Below are 22,243 nucleotides of genomic sequence, written 5' to 3'. Positions count from 1 at the left end.
ATTGAAAAATGACTCGGCTCCTATGAGAAGATCAATATCACTAGGATTAAAAAACTGATGATCAGCTAAGTTTAAATTTGACGGGATCTGAATTTCAGATTTAGCAATTGGAGCAGTAGGCAATGGTTGAGTAATTTTTGGAAGAATTATACAATCTAAAGTAGCCGAGAATGAATTGAATCTGAAACTTATGACACACCGGACATAACACGTAGCCTTAGCTAATGACTGACCAATTCCACTTACTGCTGAATTAATTCTGATTGATTTCAATCCCAGTTTGTTTGCCATTGCACCAGTTATAAAATTTGCTTGAGATGCAGAATCTAAAAGGACTCTACACAAATTGGGTCTACTATGACAATCAGAAACATAACCAATGCAGTAGATAATAAAATTTGACGTTTATTTTGAAGGTTGTTTAAATTTGAGGTTGAAACTACTGCACATTCCGAGTTGTAGTTTGAGTATTATCACCATTTGCACTTGATTCAGCATTATCAAAATTTTTAGAATAGTGTAACAAGGTATTGTGTTTCTTACCGCACAATTTACAAGAACTTGACTTACATTGACTAATTTTATGGCGATCTGAACTCAAACAATTAAAACAGAGACCTAATTGTTTGATTTCTTTCTCATGATCGGGCACAGCAAGCATTTTAAATTTTTCACATAGATAAATTGGATGCAATTTGTCACAAACCTGACAGGTTTTAATTGAAGTAGTATAACTTGATTGTGTCAGAAATGTCCAATTGCTGGGTTTTTTGTGGCTTTTTTGCGATTTGTAAGTAAAACCAGGAGGTGTATATTTTGATAATGCATTGGCAGGCTTGTTTACAATAGCCTCTAACATTTGCCACTTTTTTGCAAAAATTTAATTAATTCATCAAAAGAAGGTAACTCATTATTATTAATACTGGTTTCCCATTGATCAGTGGACTGGCCTAATGATTTAGGTGCTCTTAAATGTTTCACTGTATAATCAACCAATTGTCTGATATTACGTGACGACTCCTATTCAGGTTAAACAATGCACTTACATGTTTAGTGATTAAAAATCGTTTATTTTCATATCTTTCTTTATGTAAGCCCCATGCTATTGTGTAATTGCCCTCAGAACTCTCTAAAGACTGCAGGGTTTGTGAAGCTTCCCCCTTTAGTCTGGATTTTAGGCAATGAAACTTTTGAATGTTAGTGAGACATTCATTAACATGAATAATTGAATTAAATGTATCATAATAAGACGACCAATCTTCGTAATGTCCAGTGAAAGTAGGTAGTTTAATAGTGGGTAATTTAATGGATGGGCCTAACTGATTTTGTTGAATGCTTTCATTAACTACTGGTAGTACCTTCTCGTCACTGCTGGAATTTATTTCAATAAAATTTCGAGCATGTTCCACTAATTGAAATATCTAGCTTCAAAATTTTCACATTCAGAATCTGGAGCAGAAGTAGACTCATCTAATAATTCGATTTGAGTCTGGACAGAATCGAATTCAGACCAGCATTCTTCAATTTCGTTAAATGTAACTTTAATTGGCCTAGTTCATCACGGTTGGCTCTGATGTCAACATAAGTTTTAAATCGCGTGAGGCGACCTTTAATTATGCCATGTTGTTTTTTAATTTTTTCAGTTCTGAATTCGACATTTTATAATTTATTTAATTACAGTACTCACATTGATGCTTAAAACTAATAATTGTTTAATATTATCGCCTAGTACAACCAATAAAATAATTAATACAATTTCTAACAGTGAAGTAATTAATTTAGAGGCAGAGACAGTGACAAAAATAACAACAATAACATAATTAAGATGGAACAGGAATTGACTTAATATTGTCAGGTTAAATAATACACAGATAAATTGAAAATTAAGCAAATGTCAAGATTTTAAACAAGGAAAGGTTAGAATGTGTAAGCGAAAAATGTAATTGGTAATTGGACAAAATTTTGTATACCAGTGAATATTTCAAAAGATCTGGAATTTTTATTAACTCTCTTATTTGGCACTTCAATTCTCGTCTATTATTATAATTTACTTCCTTTAAGATTAAATGTAACAGGATTTTTAAATTTCAGAATCTGTCATATATTTGAACATAGAATTTTACTACTACAGACTAATTGATAGCTAGTATAAAAAAGATATAAAAATTATTTATTTATGAAACAACTAAGCAAAGTTCATATTAAAGCTTTTATTTATAAAAATATAAAAGTTGAATACTGTTTCTTGATAATAAAAACAAGATTAGTTCACAGAGGCAGTCTGCTAATAATCCATAAAAAAAAATTATTTTATTATATTTTTAAAGTTTTACATATTATCACTGATGATAATTTTAAACTTAAACTTCAACAAAGTTAGATATATAACATGAACCCCACCGGGTTGGTCTAGTGGTAAACGCGTCTTCCCAAATCAGCTGATTTGGAAGTTGAGAATTCCAGCGTTCAAGTCCTAGTAAAGCTATTTTTACATGGACTTGAATACTAGGTCATGGATACCGGTGTTCTTTGGTGGTTGGGTTTCAATTAACCACACATCTCAGGTATGATCGAACTGAGAATGTACAAGACTACACTTCATTCACACTCATACATATCATCTAAGTATTATCTAAACGGTAGTTACCGGAGGCTAAAAACAGGAAAAATAAAGATATATAACATGAAAATATTAGTAGATCTGTTGTGATGATTTGCAAGATGCTACATTAATTTAGTGTATTAAGTACTCAGTAGGTACAATGTTACTTATCAGGTGGTAAATTCCAGTACAAAACTAATTCAATGAAAAATTATATTCTTCAAATAACTTTCTACATAAAAAAAAAAATGTAAAATTATGGTTCTAGTAAACAGAAAGTCACTGTTGGGTTAGACACAAGAAACATTAAAAAGCAAATACTTTACCCCTAAAATTAACAAAAAATATATTCCAAGAACAAATCAAATCAGATATTTTATTCAGGTTTACTGATGCTCATTTGGGATAAGTTAAATAAAAAACATTTTTTTTCCAGCTCATATGGTGAATTATCATCCAAAAGAAAAATCTGGGTTAATACGTAATATTTTAATTGTAAAAAATAACAAGTGATTACATTCTTTAATTTTCCTGCTTGGATGTAGTCATTGTTCCATCACACAATTAGTAAAAAATATTTTTTACATTTTATTTAAAAAACCTATTTTTTAATTTAACTTATTATTTATTTAAATTTAACCTGTGACTGACTATTTTATTCAAATTGAACCTTTTGGATATATATGTTTTTATAATCCATTTTTCTTTAAGGATATTTTTAAATACAATAGTCTAAAACAAAATAATTACATTAACTTCTAGATGATAAATGTTTATATTTTTAATACATCCCCTTTTATTCTATCAGATACTGTTTAAAATTGTAATCTATATCAGATTACAGCAAGAGAAAACATAGCAATATATATTTATAGTTGTCATTATTTATATATATATATATAGTTGTCATCATGTCAACTACAGTGACACAATACCAGATTGCTTCGGTTACCTCAGAGTACCAGAATTGTGTGGTGGTGACAGAGATAAGTTTTCCTAAACACAAATTTAGTTTCTTCCAGATCCACAGCTAAAAAAAAAAAATGTTACAATCCAGTCTTTTGCATAATCAGTTTTTAAACTAATAATCCTTACCTTACAGTATTTTGTAAACATATTATTAGCTGAAGTGTATTTTTTTATAATTTCCACCCTTAAGGATTATTATTATTTAAGTATTTTATACAGTTAAAAAATACAAAAACAACACAGGCTTAAACTCAATTAATATGAAACAAGAAAATATAAAGATGCATATTCTCTTCAGATAAAACTGAAGATTATCAAAGCTCAAAATACAGTTAGGCCTAGTATTTCTAATATAGGGGGAACAATTGAATGATACTAAATTAATAAAAAAAATCAAATTTAGCCATTCAGTCATGTTCGATCGCTGGTGATTCCATATATGTTCATGTTTTTGCCATTGCAATTTTCCTGGCAGGTTTTATGGTTGATCTGCAACTGCCTTCCCAATGTAGTTAATTGAAACCACCAAAAAACACTGGTATCCACAGTCTAGTATTTTAACCCGTCTAAAATCAACTGCCTCAACAAACGACTCAAAATTTACAACTCTCAACTTCAAAAATCAACTGATTTTATGACAATGAGTTTAACCACTAGACTAACCCGGCAGGTTAGTCTAAATTATTATCTCCAAGTATTTTCAAAAAGGTGTAAATGTTTTCCTTCAGACTATATAGTAACAATTCCTGATTCAACAGACATCTGTGCCGAATTGATCTAATCTTTTTGAAGTCAAGCAACAACTAACTAACAGTGAAAATAAAGACACAAAAGCAAGTTTCAATTTATAAAATATAATAAGAATAAAAAAGTAAATATACCTGGAAGGTCTCACAACTATAACATGTTTATCAGGAAAGAACGTATGCATTAAATGTGCAGTACTCTCCAAATTCCATTTTAAATATTCATGACTTCCTGAGTCTTTATTTTTCTCCATGCTCTCTAAGAAATCCTGTTTAGAAAAAGTAATCATTAATATCTATGTAACATAGACCTCACTGAAGTGAAAGATGTTACTTAAGTTTATTACAAAATTATGATTATTAAATCACATTTTTTACATATTCAAAAAATAATTTATTGTGTTAAAAACAAAAAGAACTAGAATATTAAAAAATATGCTGATAAATAAAATTACATTTTATCTTTATTCAAATTAAACATAAATAAGTATTATGGAGAAAAAATACATTTAAATGATTTTACCTGAATATCTCCCCCAAAGAACACAACAACAGATTTCTGGGAAAGACCTTCAACAGGTTGACAGTAGATGATGTCATTTTTCCTGTTGTCAAATCCATAAACACCTTGAAGTGTTAAACAAGAGAGGGAAGGATCAGTAGTAGTAGTAACTGAGGAACCTTTCCTACCTAGAATCTGAAACAGATAAAAAATTTCAAAATGTAATTACAACCATCTTAATTTACAAGTGATACAAGCATTTATATAGCTTCAATGAAAAATAGAATTATTACAGTAAGTCAACATTTGAGATATATTAAGTTTTGAAGCTAGAGCATCTAGAAAAATCTGCCACAGATTACAAGAAGAAAATTTCAAAAGGATAATGCCTTGTTGGTTTTTAAACCAGGCCTGAAAATAGGAAACTATCACCATGAAATGAGCATTCTGAAAAATGGATTAAAACCCAGTTGATCAGAAACCTTCCTATAAATTAAATTTCCATGGTAGATAATGCTTTGAATCATGACAAAAAAACATATCCTACTCCAAAAATCTGAATAGCCATAAGACAGCTGGCATGGCTAAGAGAAAGAAATATTCCATGTTCTGTAACTGTGTTAAATCTAATGTTATGAAATGGAGGGATTGAACAAGTCATGATATCAGGAACAATAAGGTCATAAAATATTGAGACTCCTTACCAGCCTGAGCTAAACCCAACAGAATTAATTTGACAAAAATTTAGATTTAGGTAGTTCTCACACTTCTGCTTCTGCTTTCTTTAGTAAGGTAAAATTATAATATTGTTTAATCTATGACTGTTTCTCAATCTCATAAACTCTAAACACTAATTGATGCATCACTATACTAAATACTAATTGATGGATCTATGCCATTCGATATCAAAAAATATATATATGAAAGAACTTTGACAAATAGAAATAACATTTTATTAATTCTGAATTCAAGAAAGTTCTAATTAACTACATTTTATCTTCTTTTAAATATAAATGACTTATTTCTCATGTATGAAGAAATTAAATTTAGAGATTATTATTATTATTAATACCAAATTTAGAATAACTGTAGTAACATTTTACAGTATATATTAAAGTAATTTGCAGTGTACAAATTTAATTAAGTATTACCTTAATGGCTGTAAAATTTATTTATTTTCACAAGAAAAAACAGACTACCACTTGATTACAGCTACTGTGTGAAATAAAATTTTTAACATATAAAAAATGTCAAGCATAATCATGATTCAAACCTAGACCTTCTGAGTGAAACATGAAGATACTATCACTCCAGCACAAACATTGGCATTATGTATTGTATGGCTAGTTCATAAATTTAATAATAAATTTATAAAAAGATCCACCTCATCATTTTCTAAAACATTTGAAAAGGTTATCTTTATCAGACTATTAAATAGTTTTAAAAAGTAATATGCCAGTTGAAGAGGAACAAAGTTTAAAAAAGTAAAATTTACTACGATGACTTCAGTCTCAATTTTTAAAAAAAATTAAAAGTTTGAAGAATAGTTTTGACATTTTTGGTTCATTACAAATACATTTGATAGTAAATTTTTATATTACAAGAAAGAAAATAAGGGCAGTTGAACTTGAGATAATGGACATAATCGGTATGATTCTTAATTAAGTAACAGGAATAATGTGTCAATGGAATGATAAATGTGAAATTACAGCATAATTTCAGTTTGCTTAATTATTAACTAGGCATTCCAGAGGGTTTAGTGTTAATTCTATTTTACTTTTTATTTATGATTTTGAGGTTAATATTAAGAAAATTATGTTTAACAGAAACCAAAGACTTTTTTGTTTAGGCAGAAAATTACAAATAGACTCAGTATAAGTAAGATATAAAACCAGAATAGCATAAGGAAAGGGTAGGTAGCACTTAAAAACTCATTAATGTCAGATATAGACTAAGTGATAACCAAAATATTTTTCAAGATTATTTGCATGGAGAATAAAGTACAGGGGCATATGCAAGGAGGGGTTACCAGGTTTGAACCCCCCTCCTCGAAGATTTAAGTGCATTTTAATATTAGGCCTATATAAAATAAACATACTATAAATTTATACATATATATTTGAGTATCTTTTTAAAAATCCATTGTATTCTCTCATCTAATTTCTCAGTGTCAGAGTAACAGAATCTATCGACATAAGATCCAGTCCGTCACCCTTCCTTCTTCAATAATTTAATCCCTGTACTCAGAGCTGCGGCAAATACAGTACATCACTCAACATGCAACACAGCAGCTGTCATTCAGCATTCTGGAAAGGCGAAAGTGCTCTCACTGGTGCGGTGGGTGTCAAAGCATATACCCCTCCTTGACTACTGAAAGAGAGGAAAGACCATCAAAACTGTGCCACTTAAGAAGGTAATAACACCGACCTAGTAATAAAATAACACCGACACCTTATAAACTTACTTGTTGTGAAACATATTGTCAGGACAGTTCTGCAGTGGCAGCAGTGCATATATGAAATATTGTACATTGTCGAGCGGTATTCACTTGTTAGTCTGAGTTCAGATTTTGTTGTGGAACGTTTCGTTTAATGTTTTGTGCATCTCGCAGTTCATATTTTTAAATATAAACTTCACATTAACGTTCCGTGTTCTTTAATATGTCTAGGTGACCTCAAGTTTTAATTTTATGGTTTTTTAACAAAAGTCACGTGCCGGTAGTGATTCTTGTAACATTAGTGAAAATGTCACATTGCCAAATATTTCTTCGCTACCGCAACGTGATGATAGTGTCTGCTGTCGCAAACATTCTTCCCGAAACTAGTTTCACACCCTCCTGTGAAAACTCGGCTGGTATTGAATGTACATCGACATCACTCAATAATGTTGACGTGCCCACTGAATCATTTAGAAGTGATGAGTGTATTGTTCTGGTTCCAGAAGCTTCAACTTCTTCATGTTCCAATGAGCCACATGCTTATGATATTGGTATTTACGAAGGAAAAGACTTGACTAATGAAAAAAACTTAATTTCTTGAACAATACCTGAAAACCAAATCCAGGGATTGTTTTTCCAATAAAAGGAAAGAGAAATCTGCAATTTCAGTTTAAATGGCTTTACCACTGGAAGTAGCTTGCACATTCTGAATTTGAGGGAGGGATTTTTTGTAAATTTTGTGTACTTTTTGCTCTAAGCAATGGTGTTGGATCTGGCAAGCAACCTTTAGGTCAACTTTGTAGTGAGAAATTTGACAACTGGAAGGGTGCTGCTGTTGAACAATTTTCAGAACAATTGTCTTTATCATGACCGAAATTTCATGAAGGAAGATGAAGTCTATAGATGTGCAGCAACTGTATAGATACTGCAGCAACTCAAAAGAAACTGGAGTAGAGGAAAAAACTTATTCCTATTATTGAAAGTATTTTGTTTTGTGGGAAACAATGTATCGCTCTCCAAGTCCACAGGGATTCAGGAGGATGAGAGATCGAGTTCAACCAAGAACCAGAAGAAAATGATGGCAGTTTCAGGGCACTTCTTTGTTTTTGAAGTAAGACTGATACTGTATTAAAGAATATGTTGACATGTAGTGTTGGAAATGCACAGTACACCAGTCCTAGAATACAGAATGAAATAATTAAAGTGTGCAATGAACTGATTTTTCGAAAACTCGTAAAAGATAGTGCCTCTAGTTGCTTCACTATTCTTGCCGATCAGACTTAGAACAATCATCACTGTGTTTGTTATGTTGACAGAGAAAATTTCACTGTGAAGGAAAACTTTCTACAATTTGTACCATTATATGATGTGACCAGAATAGGAATCACAACAGCGATATTTGACAAGTTGCGTTCATTAAATGTAAACATAAATAAGATTTGTGGTCAAGGGTATGATGAAGCTATGTCCATGTCAGGAAAAGTAAATGGAGCCCAGGCAGATGTAAAGGAAATATTCCATCAACTTTATAAATCCACTGCTCAGCACACAGCCTCAACTTATGTATCCAGTGCTTGTGAAGTAACTGCCATTAGAAACTGTATGGCTACAATATCGAGTCTGTACAAATTTCTTAATATCCCTAAAAGCCAACATGTTTTAAAATCGGCAATAAGTAAAATGGAAACTACAACTTCACATCGTGAAAAACCCGTTCAACTTCGCACAACATGTTGGTTGGAAAGGTATAATTCCGTGGTCACGGTGGTGGAATTGTATGACCCTATTATTACAACCCTTCAAAGCATATCAGAATGGAATTACAAAGACTCATCCTCACAAACAAATTCACTTCTATGTGCTTTGACTGACTGTCAATTTGTGATACGGCTGTTTTGTATTCAGAGACTGTTTTCTTTAAGTCTCCCATTGTGTAAATTCCTGCAGAATTCAACTATTGATATCTTAGAAGCAGTAAACCTTGCTGAAGATATTAACAGTGAAATAAAATGCATATGCAAAAATGTTGATGAAGAATTTTCTAATATTCTCATTTGTGCTTCTTGAATAGATTGGGGTGCTCCATTCAAATCCCTCACATGGCAGCGCGAGCAAAAAAACCATGTAAACTTGAACTTATCATCAGTGATGCCAGAAATTTACTTCCGTGTGTCTACTTTTATTCCATTTCTGTTTAAAAATGGCATGTGGCATCAGGCACAAGCATTTTTATTATACAAAATGAAATAGATGTTAAAACTTGTTAAAAAAATTATAGCGTAAGGCTGTGAAAAAATATGTTATAGAAAATTTTATTAGGGTATTTATGAGCGTGCTACATTTGAACATTGTAAAATAAATATACTGTAACATGATATAATAATAATAATAATAAAATAACACACAGAATTTAAAATACCATGTCAATTATAAACAATTTTAATAATGACCCATTAACAAAATTCTGCATACACCACTGGTAAATTAAGCTGCAACATTAAATAAATAGAAACCTAAAAAGAAAATAAATACTGACTTTTGAAATTTACGTTTTAGAAGGATGTTAAAAATCATCAGTCAACAAAATTTGAAATGAAGAGGTTTAAAAATAATAGGAGAAAAAAGAGCCTAAAGTAAAGTTACTGGGAGAAGTGATTTGTAGGTTACTTGTAAGATTTGGGATTATTTAATTTAGAAATGGAAGGGAGAACAGAAAACCCCATATGGGAGACAAAGGTTAGAATATGTAACACAAAAAAGTTATACCAATTTTATTGAAATTAAAAGATTGGAGTAGAATAAAAGAATGAAGAAATGCTTCAACCAGTTTAATGAATAAGGACAAGAAAAAAATTATCCAAAATATTTGGGTGTAATATTTGTATTAAAAAAAATATAATAACTTCAATAAATTAGTATGTTATTAATAGATTTCTACTAAATTATGAAGAAAATTCTATTTTACAGTAATGAAACACTGTAAATACAAGAATTTTGGCTAGTATTGACCAAAACATTATATACTTTGAATTTAATAAAAAATTATACTGAATGAATAGATTTAAGTGTAACTAATTGTAGAAAGTACATAAATTTAATAAGAAACCAAATTAACTGATGGAAAACTTTATGTTAGAGTTTATAAGAAAAATAGTAGGTACAAATGTTTTGGGCTGAGTGAAATTTATGCTGGAGCGTAATTTGTTGATAGATATGAGGAATTTATGACATTGTTTCATGTTTACTTTGTTTAGGAATATGATATCATCAACATGGCAATGCCAATGCAATACTTCATGTGTTCCTTACAGTGTAAAATGTGAATTGTTTTAAAATGTAGAAATATTTCAACCACGAAACTAAAAATGGGTGAACCCATTGGCAGGCCTAGTTGAATTAAGTATTTATCGTCTTTTAAGTAATTTCATTCTGTTATGGCTTATAATATAAGATTATGGTTTGAGTTATATATTTTGATAATGCACTATTGAGTTTTTAACTAACTCCAGTATATTTATGGTTTCTCTTAAACAGAAATGTTGGATACAAATTGATTAAATCAAGGGGGAAAAGTGTACAGTTGTGGGGAATGTGTATTTCATTAATTCTGTTAATAAGTCGTTAAGGGTTGAAAACATTTAAAAAACAATCAATACTTACTTGTAGTCTTGACACTGTTCGCATTATGTTGGATCAGTATTTTAATATATTGGTGTGACCAACTATATCTTTCAACAAAGAATTCTGTTCATAGATGTTTTTAATTAGAATACACCAAATGCCAAATCAGCTCACTTATTACCAGTATTCCTTAGTAAAGCAACTATTTTCATGCATTTGTAACAATGTTTTAATTTTTTTTATAGATACATATTGAGTAAAATGCAATTAAATTTAGATAAAATAAGAAAAACCTCTTCAAAAAAATTCTTGGAAATCTAAACCCTAAAACTCTTACAAAATCACTGATTATAATTTGATTCTTCAGCAACATGAATAAGAGTAAAATAATATTTAAAATTATAGTTATATTACATCAACAAATTACATTGTATCATATAATACTTTATTTAATTCTATAAATATCTATTCGCTCTATTAAATTAAACAAATAATTAAATAATGATTGTTTTAATTTATCATGGGATAACAATACTCATTTATCGTTAGGAAAAGTTAACTCGCTCCTCATATCCATAACTACTAGACTGAGTGGTAATGATTCTTATGAAATCTTAAACTCTCAAAATAAAAATAAACTGAAAAAAAAACACTATAACTAGGTCACTATATAGAAATCAGTAAGTTAATTTAAACAAATATTTATATTTATTTTAGTGCTGTGATTTTAATTACCTTTTTACAATCATGTAAATCTGACACATAGGTGTGATCCATCATCTTGATACTTAGTGCTGTGTAGTGTATAATGGAAGGAACTTGTACAATAGAGTGAAACTACCACTGAAATTAATACAAATTATTTGTAAAGACTAAAGAAAAGTCAAATAGCAAACTGAAGAGAGAATCAAAGCAAAGTTTATCACATCTCTTCATATTAAAATTTATGACTTTTACACCATATAAAACTAAACAAAAATGGAATTATGAAGTTATAAGTGTTGAGTTAATAAAATCTAATATACATCAAACTATAAATGAATAAATTTTGACAACAAACTTAAAAATGCTCAATAACCTTATTGTGTGAAAAGTATACAACACACACATACAATATGCAAATAACGACCATTCCGAGCATCATCTCCAACTTCTTGACATATCAGAAAGTATGAAATAAACAAATAATTTAAATTATTTCTGAATCCATTTCTCTTGCCTCTTAAGATGCCCAGTATATGAATTATACCTCCAACAATGAGCTTACACAAGCATTGGGTTTATAAATATTGAACTTCTGTTCACAAATAATATTAGTTAACTTTACTAAATTATGTTATAGAAGATATGTCATGAATCAAACAAACTATCTCTCAAGAAATTAGGAGGGTGAGCTGATACAGAAACATCATCTCCAACAACCATAGTAAAGATCATATGTCTGACCTCATACAAATCAAAAAAAGAAATAGCTATCTGTAAAAACTGAATAGTCACATTTCAGAATTTAATATAACTATTCATCTAGGTGAAATCCTAAAAGTTGTCTCCACAGTTTTATATTTGTACCTGCAGGTGGGACTTTATACAAACAGATTTCAAAAAGAAATTAAAAAAATAAAATGTTATTTTTAACCTTTGCTGATAACAATAACTTTTTTTATTTTACACCAGCACAAAATAAAAGGGAATATTATACAAATAAAATAAAGAAAATACTCCATTCTAAATAAAACTATAAGCAAATAATACATCAGACTTCGAAATTAGATTTTACTTATCATGGCACATTTTTCAACATGTTTGAAAACTTGCATTATAATTTAAAGCGACTTTTTTATTTACAACCAAATATTACAAAAATTCTGTAATTATTCTTCTTTTTAAGCTCAAAAATACTCTGTAAATTTAAGTTTAAAAACAACAGTTATAAGAATTGTTATAAAAGAAACTCACATCTTTTACCATAACAAAAACTGACATTTACTTTCAAAAATTTGATTTCCCATTGTAAAAAAAAGAAAGACTATAAATCAATTCTTTGTCATTCATTCTATAAAAGAAACCTCTCTCACCTTTCAATTTGCAATTCCTCAGTTGCAATAATTTCTGTTTTACGCAACACGATGACTCACTCGCTTGACAATTTGAGGGTAAGAAACACTCCCCTTCTTGTTTCCCCATTCTAATTTCTCAAGCAATAAATGTTATTTGGCTGGGTTCACAGGTTTGATCAAGGGAACACTCATCTTAGCTCAGAGAAAACAATAGCACTAGCAATCTGTTAAATAATTTGAGGGTAAAAGTTGGGTCATACCAAGTAGTAGTTAGGTAGGGATAAAAGGGAAGTCGTTCAGAAAGTAAAATTATTCACAAAAAACCTTCATCTCAAAGAAAGGCATAAGCATTAAAAGAAAAAGATGAACAAACATGAGTTTTCAAACTGGCTAATACAAATACGTTTTTAGTAAGCAAAATTAAATAATAATGATGTCAAACAAATAAATTATTAGTAACTTAAAAAAGAAATACATATATTTTGCTTAGTTGGAAAATTGAAATCAGAAGTAGAAATCAAGATGAAAAGGGAGGGAATTATTATTAAAAAAAAAGGCTGAGTAAAAAAGGGAATATAACAAGAAATTAAAAAACTAGCAGAAGATAGAAAGAATTTAACAAAGTGTTGAAATGACTAAAAAGTAACAGTACAGAGAGAAGCAAAATAAAGAACAGGAAATTTTTCATCTATGTTTATGGTTGAAGTGGTATTATATACTGAGGATGTTAGACACTTTTTAAAAAAATATTCTATGGTAGTGATTTCCTACGTTAGAAATTTAGTGATTAAAATTCCTAATTTTTTTATATATCAAATTTAAAATGGTTATAATGAATAAATTCTAATTATTATAAACTGGCCACTAGATTGGGGTGGTAGTTTCTAGATAACCTAATCTCAGGTTTAATTCCCTGGAAATGGTCTGGGATCTTTTCACCACATCTTCATAATAAAATACAGGTATTAAAAAAGAATAAATTGGGAGTTTAAATTTATTTAATACCTCCTAGTTTTAACTTAAGAATAATGAATCAAAAATAAAATGAAAGAGTAACTCTCACAGTTTTTCCCAACAAGTCTTTAATGTGAGAACCTTACGTGACATATTACACATCCAACCGATAGCAAAGTTCATCCCAAACTAAAATCAGCGTGTCTGGAGCAATGGAAGTGACAGTTAATTCAATCCTGTGCTTCAAATCTCGGGAAAATCAGTTGGTAGCAGAGGCACATACATAAAATTCTTTATAAAATACCAAAGGAAAAGATAACATATGTCAGATCGAGTGACCTTGGAGGTCACTGCAAACAAGTTCTGAGATTGGGTCCATGCCGACCAATCCAGTAGTTGGGGTAAATGTCATTCAACTGATTCCGTACAGTTATGCCAGTGAGTAGGTGCACATCTTGTTACCAAATAAAATTCTCTGGTCCATCATGCAGTTGAGAAACAACAAATGTAAGCACCATATCCAAATAAGCAATTCCTCTTGTTACACTTACTTCAGCGAAAAAGAATGACCCATAAACTTGCCATCTGAATATTGCACAGAAAACATTTAATTGTACAGAATCCCTTTTCATTTTGCATTGTAAGAGTTCATAAAGATTTTATGATCCTCAGATATGGACATTATCTGAGTTTTAACTTTCCACTAAGATCCAATATAAACTCATCACTAAACATAATCAAGATCATCTTCATATTGCAACATTTCGACTGCAAAGTTGACACGCACAGTGTACCAATTGAGTAGGCTTCAAAGCCTGTAACAACTGCAAATGGTACAAACACATATGTAAAAATTGCCTTAAAACATACCACACCATCATCACTGCATTGCTCTTGAGACCGGCCTTCATAAACAGGTTTATAGGACCACATATGAAAAACTCCCTGACATGTTCAACATTTTCTTCAGACACATTCGGTTGTTCCATATACTTCCCTGGACATCCAGTCGTTTCAAACCCATTATACCATCGACAAATGTTATTGTCACTCAGAGGGTCACAATTAAATTTTATATGGAATGCACACCAACATGTAACTTCATTCACATTTAGCAAACTGCAAATCAGAGAAGTTTCTGTTCAGGAGTCACAACTTTGCTAGTGGCGCTGTCAAGCAGAAATACAGAGAATCAATCAATCTATCACCATGCACATAACTAAATATGTTCTGTTTATCTTTAATTCTATGCTTAAATCAAGACTTTACACCTCATCCAAATGATATTATAACAAATTAAAACCCCCATATTCTTTTTTGTACATCTAGTATAAATAGTGATAATAAGAATAGAAATAAATTATTTTTAAGAACTCTATATGGAAGCAGTATGAAAAAAATAATATTTTTTAACATTACATAGAACTTACGATATATCTGTCCAGAATGCAATGCAAAATGTTGAGATAAATTGTGAATGAATCCTATTTAATTCTTTTTCTTCCCTCCAGAATTATAACATACACAATACTTAAAAATTCACACCTAATAAAAAATTCCTGTGCTGAGCAAAATAATAAATTTGTTTATTTATTAACAGCATTCCACTACATTTAAATGTCAGGGAATAATTTTGATTAATGTAGAAATATAAAAAAAAAATCATTTCACTAATAAAAGATACAATTCCTAATTGAACAGAAACAGCTACTTTATGATGTTGATATTACTATAGTATTTAATGGCAGAAAAAAACATCTGATCATGCAATATAAACAAAAAACTGGTCAAAAGGACCCCAGTAACAGAATAACACTTCAGCTACACAAACATTTTACACTTACAGTTCTAAATGCAGTAGAGAGGTATAAAATATTCCAAGATAGTTTTCTGATATTAAACATTTTTCAAGACATAACCCATCAGTCCATCTGCAAAAAGAAAAGATGTTAAATTATTATAATTTAGTAAATATGGACTTAAAATAGTATTACAATATTCAAAGTAATATAAATAAAAAAATAACAAAAATAGAATAACTATCTTGAACATGAATAGAACTACATTAGTTTATTCTTCATATTTCATATTTAGAATATAACATCTTATGAATATGCGTATTAAATTTATGAAGAAAGCCAAACCAATTATAGTAACTTATGCTAGAAAGAAACAGCTAGAGCAGGGCACGGTGCATGGTAAAATTGGCTTTTTAAAAGCATGTAATGACTGCAATTCAGCAAGAAACCAGTAAGTGACCATCTTTATATATTCTTCATAAGAATAAATGCATAATATTTTTTTTTTAGTACAAAAAATTACAGTACAATATTTAAGAAAAAAAAATTTAGTACACTTCAAAATATTGAGATGGTTTCGACCAACAGTTACTTAACATGTTCTTTTTGTTGTATTTCTGGTGTAAAATATTTTTCTGAAAAATTATTGTTTTAAGATAAAAATGCAAATGCATAAAACATTCCATATTTATTTTCAATGTAGACACTACAGAAACACAGTTGCAGTTTTTCTGTTAAATGTTACAAAGTTAATTTATTCAACTACTAACATAGAAAATCATGCCTTGATGTCAAATAAAATTATAAAATAAAGAAAGTACACTTGCTCATTGAAATTAAACTGAAAAAAAAACTCAATTGGAAATTTAATATTTACATAAGTAAAAGAACACTGCTAATTAATTTTATCATTATATTTCTAATGCATAAATTTATCAGTAATCTACACTTTTATGGTAAAAGCTAAGTCTTGGTAATGACATTTCAAGTTCTAATTCACATTTGGCTATTTTTTATCCTGAAACACTAACATAAAACTGTTTAATGTTTTTATAATCTGTTTATTATAAAGTAATGAAACCTGAATGTAGATTAGTGAATGCTGATTGCTTAAGGGCTACCATTTTGAGCTTTACAAACTATTTTTTTTTTACACCAATATGTTTGTCTCCATTAATGTAGTATAGCTCATATAACCATGATTTATTAAGTTATAAGTTACTCTCTAATTTATAAGTTACTCTCTTCTTTCCATAAGAAGGTTACTGTTCCCATATTTTACATAATATATATTCCAAGGATCATGATTGTTCTGCAGCAATGAATTTTCCAAAACGCACAAAATTAAAATTTTATTCGCAATTGGTAAGATCTAATCTAATATACTGCATTAATTAATTATAATAATATTTATGTAGAAGATTTTAAAATACTTTTTTTGATCAGATTCAATGTAACAAAGTAGAAAATTCAGTTATCTCATGAAGATATGTAGCAATCTGCAAAAAGAAAGTAAACGGCTATTTTATCATTTTCTAACTAGCATAAATTATTTTCATTTTATTTTTGCATCAGTTTTTATATCTCCATTTCATAACAAAATAATGAGAGCACTTACAACTGCCTTTCATACATGTAATCTGTTTAATTTTTTAGGAGTAGTTCTAATTTAGATTAAACTTTTTATTAATAATTTTGATAGCTTGGGTTTCAGTTAATGTCAGTTCAGAGTAGGGTTATACAGTAGTTTTAGTCTTTGCACAGGGTGTTGTGAATTATTATTTTGTTAGAAATACTTAGGGAAATATTATTAATAATGTTTTTAAGTCATAGGTTTAATCTTAAATATGAATTTACTATATAGTTTAAAGGCACAGCTGTGTTCAAAGTTAATTTTGGACTGGCTTCTTTCCAGTTTCCCTTTTAATTTTAATCTGCTGCAGAGAAATATTACAATAATAAAATAAATTAAGGATAATTTTTACATTGATCAGTTCATTCATTCAACAGAAAAATAAAAATTATTAATTGAAGCAACAGGGATTCCCAATTTGTTCTCGACTGATTGTATTACACTTAACTTAGATGAACTCATGTAAATTTTCAAGCATGAGTGGATCAGATTAAAGAAAAGGAAACCATTTTAAATAGCTGTTTTTCTGAAATACTGATTATCAGCAACATAACATTTTATTTTAATGATTATTTAGTAGAAATTTGGCATCAAATTGTTAAGAAATAAGTGCCAGCTTTGTATGCTCACTTGGCACCATTAAATAATTTTGCTAATATATAAAAAAATCTTTTATTAATGGTTATGTGGAATCTTCTTATGTTACTGTCAAATCAAATTACTAATTCAGCCTATATATTTATTTAATAAAAACACTTTTTTTTAAATTTATTTATGTAAGTTTTTGCTTTTATTACAAGTATTTAGCATATTTAATAAAATAGAGATAGGTAAATATAATTAATATATCAAACACAAAGGTATATTAATGTAGTAGATCTACTATATTAATATAATAGAAATAGGGATGAGGGCATTGTGATTTATATTTCAAACAAATAAAATATTTTTGTGAAGCAAATAATAAGATACGAATTATTTTATGCATTTGTAGATTTTTACTTTTTTCAAATTCTGATATTTCTGTTAGCTGTGATTCAGGATTTAGGCATTCAACATGTGCAACAAATTGCAGAGTGATATTCATACTTCTGTAATTGATGCGAGCTTCCTTCCAATACTTGCACCGTACTAAGTATTTTGTTAAGAACTCAACACTTCATTGTAATTTTTACATCAAATCATTATTAGTGTTATAATAATATATGCACTAAGTATGTATTTATATAGTTTACTGATTTTAGCCTCAGAATGAACTAACAATTTTCCTAAACTTTTATAAAGAATAATTTGTTGTTTTATTTTGCTTACACATAAATAAATTCAATAGAATTGGTTGTAAAATGAGGCAATCATATAGTTCTAGTAGCAGACCAATTTTACATGCGGCAAATGACAGACTGTAGGTTTTCCAAGGCTGTATTCCTCAGCATGACCTATTTTCATGCAGTAAGCTTATTCATTGCAGTAACCTTCTTGATAACTACGAAGGATTATTTTTTCAAGGTCCGATCGGTCGCGAAATAAAAACCCGCGCAAAAATCGGATGAACCTTTGCGCATATGTGTTGCGCAGAGTCTCTAATATGGTCTTCAATCACGCCGCGTCACTTCATTTAGTTCTGAACACGCAGCTAGCACGTAAACATGTTTACAACAATAGCATCTCCAGCCAAGTGTGAAGTGCATGCGGTAATTCGATTTCTTCAGGCTGAGGGGTGTAATGCAGCTGAAATTCATCGACGAATAAGTAATCTGTACGGTGAAACTTCAATGAGTGACAGAAAAGTGCGATAATGGTGAAGGAACTTTAAAGCAGGACGTACAGATGTTCATGATGCAGGCGGTCCGGCAAGGAAGCGAGTGTCAACAGATGATCTCGTTGAGCGAGTGGATGAGGCAATTCGACAAAATCGTCGGTTCACAATTTCTGTACTGAGTGATTCGTTTCCTGAAATTTCAAGGTCAGCTCTCTACACCATTGCGAATGAGAGACTTCAGCACCACAAACTGTGTGCGAGATGGGTTCCCAAGATGCTGTCCGACCATCACAAAACAATGAGAATGGACGTCTCCCTAACGTTTCTCCAGGGCTACCACAATGAAGGAGAAGATTTTTTTAACAAAATTGTCACAGGAGACGAAACATGGGTCCATTTCGAAACTGAAGAAACAAAAGAACAATCCAAACATTGGATGCATTCTCATTCTCCCAGTAAACCAAATAAGTTCAAGCGAATCTTCTCCAACAGAAAGTGTATGGCTACTGGTTCTGCGACCGGAATGGAGTTCTCTTGGTGTTATTCATGGAACGTGGCACGACCATCACTGCAGCTCATACTACGTGACTCTTCAACGTCTACGAAGGGGAATTCAGAATAAGCGGAGAGGAATGTTGTCGTCAGGCATTGTCTTTCTCCATGACAATGCTCAGCCGCACACTGCAGCTGTAACAAAGAAGCTCCTGCAGCGTTTTCATTGGGAAGTGTTTGATCACCCACCATACAGCCCGGACTTGGCTCCCTCCGATTTTCACTTCTTTACTCGCATGAAACGCTGGCTAGGAGGGCAACACTTTGGCACAGACATCGAGCTGCAGACCAGCGTAGAAACATGGCTGAAAACACAGGCGGCTCCGTTCTATGACGAGGGTATTGGAAAGTTGGTACAACGCTACGACAAATGTCTAAATCGGAGTGGCGAGTATGTAGAGAAATAGCGTAACTATATAAGTACTTGTTACAAATAAATATTTTTTTTATTTTTACTGTGGTTTTAATTTCGCGACCGATCGGACCTTGAAAAAAAAATAACCCTCGTATATCAGAATCTAGTTTTCACTGTGAATAACTGAGACAAATATTTTTTACTGATACCATAAAATTCATGTACATTATTTTCCCAGTTAGATCCAATTTATCCATTTTTTTTTTCAAAATCAGCGAAATTTTTTAAAATTTGTATAATGTCAGAGAAAACTTGAAAAATTTTATTTGGGCAGAAAAAGTACTAAAAGATAAATAGTATTTATGTATTCTCCTAATTGAAGAGGCTTCAATCGTCAGAAAAAACAAAGAAAATCTCATAGAAACTTTTTTTATAAATGATACATCTGATTCAAGTTTGAAATGTACAGTAGTAAATCTGATCAAGTCATTTAAATCTCATTGAGTTGGATAATGTTCTAGCCATATCCTATTCGGTGATTTTTCATAACATACAACTAGATTCAACATATTTCTTTAATGGAAAACATTTAAATCCGACTAAATCTTTTTCAAATTAGATAAAGATCTAGTCAGATCACATTGAAATGAAATCAAGTGGATTCAATGGATTTTTTAAGCAAAGGGCCGCAAATTTCAAATATGTATCTAACAATTAACACATTGAAGAAGTACTCATGCTGGTAATATCAACATGAGATGTTCTACCTGTGTCCATGGCACAGCTGCTGATGGGCACTACTGCTGTCCCCATCAATTGCTTCTGTCCCATGCTTTTCTTTTCATCTCCTCAGCCTTTATGTCATTTATTAACTTCAACCTCTTCCTTCCTCTTCTCTTTTCACCTTCAACAAAGCCTTCAAGAAATGTATTCATTATTCTTTTTCTACTAATTATGTACCCAATCCAGTTTCCTTTAATCCTTCTGATAGTTGCCAATATTGTTCTATCTTCATTAATTCTTCTTAATATTTCTACGTTACTTACTCTGGCCACCCATTTCATCTTCTCCATCCCCTCCAGTCCCACATCTCAAAAACTTTGATGTTATCTTTTTTCTTTTCCCCCAGTATCCAGAGACATCTGTATCTTTTTACTCGTTCAATTTTTCCTTCTGCTGTTACAACATCCACATCCTTCCTCTCTCTCATTCACCTTCATAACTTTTGTTTTCCTCACATTTATTTTCATCCCATATTCCTTTATCCCTACATGCAATGCTTTTATAATTCCTTGTATGTTTGTTTCTAGCTACAATCAGCAGATCACCAGAAAATCTGACACAATTTATATTTCTTCCAACTGTGCTTACTCCTTTGTGTCCGTCCAATAATTCTTTCAACATTGGGTGAACATTGTTGGTGATAAAGAGCAGCCTTGCCTCATTCCTCTGCCTAATTCTAACCAATTGTGAGATTCTCATTTATTTTTACAGCTGCTTTTTGCTTCATATACAATTCTCTGATTAGTTTCCTATTCTTCCAATCAACTCTCTTTTCTTTCAAAATCCCAAATAACTTTTACCACTGTACTCTGTTGAATGCCTTTTCCCTATCTACAAAACATCAACTCAATTCTCTTCCTCTTTCAAAACATCTCTCTCCAATCATTCTAATCAGTTCTACAGCTTCTCTTGTTATTTTTCCTTTTTTGAATCCAAACTGTTCTTCCCCAGTACTCTTCTCCATTTTTGTAATTAACCTTCTATTCGTAACTCTTATCATTATTTTTGCAGCATGTGATATTAAGTTGATAGTTATTGTGTTAACAAAATTTTCTGACCAAACTTCATTGTCATAAATTGTATTGCACAGAGAGTATTTTATCTACTCCTTCATCTTCTAAACATTTAAACAGTTATATTGGAAGCTGATCTACTCCTGTGGCTTTCCTGTTCATCATGTCATTAATAACTTGTATAATTTCAGATCTCAAAATTGGAGGTCTTTCTCCTGTTCAGTAATTTCTTCTTCCAGCTCAGCTTGCTGTGTTTCATATTTCCTTCTTCCTACACACAGGTTATCTATATATTCTTCCCATCATTTCTTTATAAAACTTTTAACTTCTCAATGTCTCTCGTTTTATAAGTAGGATTTCTTTTATCCCACAGGCAATGTTTACTTTCCTACACAAGTCATAGTTCCTTTTCTTCTTTAAATCTTCTCTGTCTTTACATTTTTTTTAGCTACCTTTCTTTA

The 22,243-nt window shown here is 30.5% G+C and overlaps 1 protein-coding gene across 9 annotated transcripts in view; it reads right to left on the bottom strand.

Moving 5' to 3' along the window:
* The window catches only part of LOC142328306 (mitochondrial protein C2orf69 homolog), a 77,265-nt gene that overhangs the window by 24,800 nt on the left and 30,222 nt on the right, over positions 1–22,243 (bottom strand). For 6 of the 9 annotated variants that reach the window (XM_075372063.1, XM_075372016.1, XM_075372031.1 and 3 more), the window contains 3 exons: positions 15,733–15,819; positions 4,841–5,014; positions 4,453–4,586 (listed from right to left, as the gene is read on the bottom strand). In XM_075372063.1, coding sequence (XP_075228178.1) covers positions 4,453–4,586; positions 4,841–5,014; positions 15,733–15,792 — 368 coding nt within the window. In that variant the 5' untranslated portion in view covers positions 15,793–15,819. Of the gene's footprint in view, positions 1–4,452; positions 4,587–4,840; positions 5,015–11,612; positions 11,721–15,732; positions 15,820–22,243 lie in introns of those variants that run through there. The other 3 variants (XM_075372050.1, XM_075372056.1, XR_012757264.1) reach the window with 2 other exon arrangements.

This window comes from Lycorma delicatula, chromosome 1 (genome assembly GCF_047948215.1).
Source record: "Lycorma delicatula isolate Av1 chromosome 1, ASM4794821v1, whole genome shotgun sequence".
NCBI classification, from domain to species: domain Eukaryota; kingdom Metazoa; phylum Arthropoda; class Insecta; order Hemiptera; family Fulgoridae; genus Lycorma; species Lycorma delicatula.
Note: the sequence above shows the minus strand (reverse complement) of the source record. Positions and strands in the feature narration are given on the sequence as shown.